This window comes from Kryptolebias marmoratus, linkage group LG23 (assembly GCF_001649575.2).
Source record: "Kryptolebias marmoratus isolate JLee-2015 linkage group LG23, ASM164957v2, whole genome shotgun sequence".
NCBI lineage: Eukaryota > Metazoa > Chordata > Actinopteri > Cyprinodontiformes > Rivulidae > Kryptolebias > Kryptolebias marmoratus.
The window spans coordinates 1,287,552-1,292,280 of NC_051452.1; the positions used below are offsets into that span (position 1 = coordinate 1,287,552).

Below are 4,729 nucleotides of genomic sequence, written 5' to 3' on the forward strand. Positions count from 1 at the left end.
ACAGTAGGAGGGAGGGGGGCCAAAGCAGGGTTGCTGATTCTTCAATAGGTCTGATAACATTCATTATTGTCCAGTCAAAAATGTCTGATTTTCTATTATTCATAACTAAAGAAGTAAAGCTGCACAAAAAAGCAGCAATTGCGATATTATTGAGTATAGCAATAATATTGAGTATTGCAATGATACTGAGTTTTGTGATATTATTGAATATTGCTATATTATTTAATATTGCAATCATACTGAGTATTGCAATAATATTGATTATTGCGAAACTATTAATTATTGCAATAATATTCTCTATTGCAATAATGTCAAGTATTGCGATAATATTGAGTATTGCGATAATATTAATTATTGAATAAACTTTCATGACCAGAAAGGATTTGGTTTGTTTTTTTTCCTTCTTCTGTGGATCAAAAATTAGTTAAAACCCGAGACAGAATTTAAGCAAAATTTTCCGGGTACACGGGAAATACTTTTTTTCTATCATAATAAATCAATTTTCCCCTTAATTCTTCTCTGAAAAAACACGCAAAAGTGTGCTTGAGAACAAATTAAAACAAGGTTTTTTTTGTTTTTTCCCAAGTAGAGCGTTTATAAACTACAATACAAAAATTTTAACCGATATTATAACTGGTAGCCACAATATCGATACCAATGTTGATATCGATATCTAATATTAGGTGAAATTAAGGATAATACTAAATTAGGTATCAAAACTAAAAAAAACTTACAAAACTAGGAAGTATTTTTGGTTTATATGTTAAAAGTTATGTTTTTTTATTGATTTTAGTAAAAAAAAAATCACAACTTTTCATCGCAACTTTTAGGAAAATGCCCCACGAAATCCTGGAGGGACTGAAAATCGATACCAATGTTGATATTGATATTTAATATGAAGGACAGTAGGGATCAAGTCATATAAATACTAAAACAGGGATTTAAGTATCAGTAACGGTGTAGGCATTTATTAGAAAGAGCTGTTGACTTCTAACAGAACTGGAATCGAGCGTATGAGCTTTGTTTTAAAGCCGGGGCGGGTGCTAACAGATAATGATAGTACAAGACTAATTGCTCCGGTAATTTCAGACGTTTTCTCCCGTATAATTTACAGCGACTGTAATTGGGCTGCGTGTGAGTTCAGAGCAAACGTGTCACGGTTCGAACGCCGTACGTTGGTGGCTCGGCGCCAGCGAGCTTCCCCTCCGACCCGCTGCGCGACCAATCTGGTTCCTGTGCTGACTAAGACCCTCCGCCACTCACGTCTACGGGAGCGAAGTTCATCTGCGCAGTTTTGAGCTCGGACCGAAAAAGCGAGGAGACCAAGAACGACACGAACATTTTTGGAAAGCCGTGCTCTTTCTTTCTTTCTTTTCTTTAAATCTCTTTGTGGTGTCTGTTCGGTGTGAGCCTGAACACTGCGGCACCGCGGGGACATGTGTGCCGTCGCCGGTGCCAGCTCGGCGCAGGCCAGTTTCATTTCAACTCCACAGAAGGGGGGCTGGGGGAAGGAAGATCACTGCAACGCCCAGAGAAAAGGAGAGACGAGAGGAAAGAGGTGAAAAAACAGAGAGAAGAGCAGAAATAGAGGAGCCTGGGTAAGGCGATTATGTGGTAGGAAAAAGGGACGGGAGGGAAGTGGTCTCGTTAAAAATTACTTGAATCACTGCAAAACAAACAAACAAACAAAAAAAAACATTTCAAAATCAAGACTATAAATAGCCTCATGACTGGACTTGAAGTGTTTCTCGCAAAAATGTCCCTTTTGTGGCTTTTATTTGGGGATCTGACAGTCTGGAAGATATGAGAAATATTTGATCCAAAATAAGTAAAAAAGCCCATCTGTAAAATTTGATTTAACTCGGATGTCTTTTGAAATGGCGTTCTGTGGGAAGGATGCGAACAGTTAGTATCTTTTGAGTAAGCTGGACAGTTTGTTTGGGGCTAATTCTGTTTTAGCATGCTAGCAGGCTACTCGAAATGGTAAAGCTAGCATTTGTAGTTTCGTCTTTTTTTAAAAACCAATATGATAGGTTTGTAGAAAAGGCTACAAACGATCAGTGTCCTTACTGTTGCAGGTGACTCGGTGAGCGACCTCAGTTTGGAGGAACGGCGTTTAATTGTCGCCGTGTGGATGCGCTAGTGGCTAACTCGAGCAAAGTGGACCGCCGCCGTCTCAAACGGCTCCGGTCGCAAAGATATCATAGCATTTCACGTGAACACTCCTTCCTAAGGCATTACACTGCTTAAATTCGCAAAACAAAGGGTATTTACAAACATTTCTAATGTTGTTTGCTAGCGCAAACGGCGGCGCCATCAGCTAGCTGCAGCTAAAACACTTCCAGCTAAAATATTATAATATTTCTGCTGGAATGACCCTGAAATGTGGAACTGACAGGTTTGTAAAGTACACATGAAATGCTACGAAATGTTTAAAATAAGTTTTAAGTTGGCAGCAATGCACTTTGGTCGTGTCCCTGTTTGGATTAGCTGTTAGCTTGCCAATAGCTTGTAGGCTCGTCAAACCAGCGACGATTAAATCCTTTTTTTTTCTAACCCAGGCCACTCAAATGGCTATCTACTACAAGCAGCAATAACCTTTCCATGAAACCATACTTTAAAAGAGCTGAACTTTAATTTAAAAAATAAATTTGCGTGTAAAGTTTGCCTTTCAGGTTAGCCTATTAGCATGCTAGCACAGATTCAAAGTACTGCACGGGTACTTTGAGCTACAAGTGGTAAAGTAAATGGAAAATTAGACTAGAAATAATGTCAAAATAGAGCCAAAACGGTTTCCTAGCATTAGGGCTGACAATGTACTGTAAAAAAAATAACGGTACACAAGAACAAACAGCTTTTTTACTCAATAGGAACTGAATGCTAGCATATTTTGTACTGAAACACACAAAAAACTATATGTGAATAAATGAAGTTACACCAGAGTTTACTGGATGTTTGATTATTGCTGTTGTGAGTAGTTTACTTCATACTTGAAAGATGGACTCAAAAATTGGCAAATTGGAGATTTATTTGACCAAATAACATAATTTCACGTGGCTCTGAGAGTTGCAACAACTGTACTTTTGTTTCCAAGTTACCTCTATGAAAGTACGAAGACGAAACTTTACACTCGCACAAACGAAAAATAAAAGACCTCCGAGGTTTTTTGCATAGTGGCACATTTAAGAAAATACCTATTGGACGAACAAATCAGGTACGACCTATGAAAATTATGCAATCGAGTGTTTAGTTGAAGCAGAAACCTCTTTTTTTCTTTTGGATTCAAATGAAAAGCAAATAACTGCACGTTGGCATTTAGTAAAACTGCATTAGCAACCAAAAAAAAAAAAAAAAATCAGCCATTTGAGCGGAGGTGACAGCAATTCGCTGCATTCGAAAGCCCAAGTGTCAGTCCATTTGAATAAATTGAAGAAAAACGTGGGTTTGAAAAGGCTTTTAGGCGACGTGCACGTTAACTTTGTGAATCGCTGCGTGCTGTGCCGGGGAATAGCAAATGTGGGAGAGATAGTTCTTTGAAAATCAGGTGAAACCTTCGATGGAAAGTCTTCAAATGAGGCTGGATGAGTCAGCCTTCCTCCAACGTCAACACAAAGGCATGTTGCTGTATGGGCCAGCGCATTTCCAAAGGTGGAACGGTCCGCGCTCCCTCCGGTTTTTTACGATGCTCCACCACGCAACGTAAACATCACTTCAAAGACAGACAGTAACGCTTCTTTCGAGCAGCATGTATGCATTCATTGTGCGTTTTCGCCGCTCTGTTCCCTCTGTAGGACTACACGTTGACCATGTACTTCCAGCAGTACTGGAGGGACAAGCGTCTCGCCTACATAGGGATCCCCCTAAACCTGACCCTGGACAACAGGGTGGCCGACCAGCTCTGGGTCCCCGACACCTACTTCCTCAACGACAAGAAGTCCTTCGTCCACGGAGTGACGGTGAAAAACCGCATGATCCGCCTGCATCCCGACGGAACCGTCCTCTACGGGCTCAGGTAGGTCTGTTCCCGGCCTGCATCGAAGTTCAGGCATTTTCTGCCACGTTTCGTCCGAACAGCGGTATCATGGAGGGTTTTAAAAACAGGAAAAGTTGTAATAATCTCTTTCTTTCATCGACTAAAAAATGTCAAAAAAGTACGAAAAGTCCTGTTATTTCTGTTTGGATTGCGTGAATATAGGATGGATTTTCTTAGCAATTACATTTTGTCTAGATCCATAATTTTGAAAAAAAAAAAAAAAAAATTTGTTAAGAAAATATTCGTCGTGCTGTAGATTTTGGCTTCGATGCTCAGCTAAATGAACGTTTTCCCGAACGTACGGAAGCTGAGAGAGGACACGGTTAGAGCAGAAACACACGGTAAAGAAGTTGTCACCGTGACATGCCAATGTTTGGAGGCTGCTCCAAAAACCACCTATTTTTGCACCAATTATCGGATTCTTTTCAGACCCTCCAGGATTTCGCGATGTTGCGATCACAGCTATTAACGCAAAATCAAGCAAACCCCGTGAAATTGCAACTTTTTGCAACTTTGTCCAAAACACCGCAACTTTTCCGCAACTTTAACCCAATATTTATTGTTTCCAAAGCAATTCGCCACCGTTTCTGTGGTCTAGTCTCTTCTTTGTGGGTTTGTGTAGCATGGAATACAAAATAACCCCGAATAACTCAGGAAGAAGACACGTGACGTCACTTCCTGTTAACATCAGAATGC

The 4,729-nt window shown here is 40.1% G+C and overlaps 1 protein-coding gene across 4 annotated transcripts in view; it reads left to right on the forward strand.

Moving 5' to 3' along the window:
- Positions 1–4,729, forward strand: part of LOC108249474 (gamma-aminobutyric acid receptor subunit beta-3) — a 64,260-nt gene that overhangs the window by 32,498 nt on the left and 27,033 nt on the right. For all 4 annotated transcript variants that reach the window (XM_017438879.3, XM_017438880.3, XM_017438881.3 and 1 more), the window contains one exon: positions 3,792–4,012. In XM_017438879.3, the coding sequence (XP_017294368.1) occupies positions 3,792–4,012 (221 nt within the window). The remainder of the gene's footprint in view (positions 1–3,791; positions 4,013–4,729) is intronic.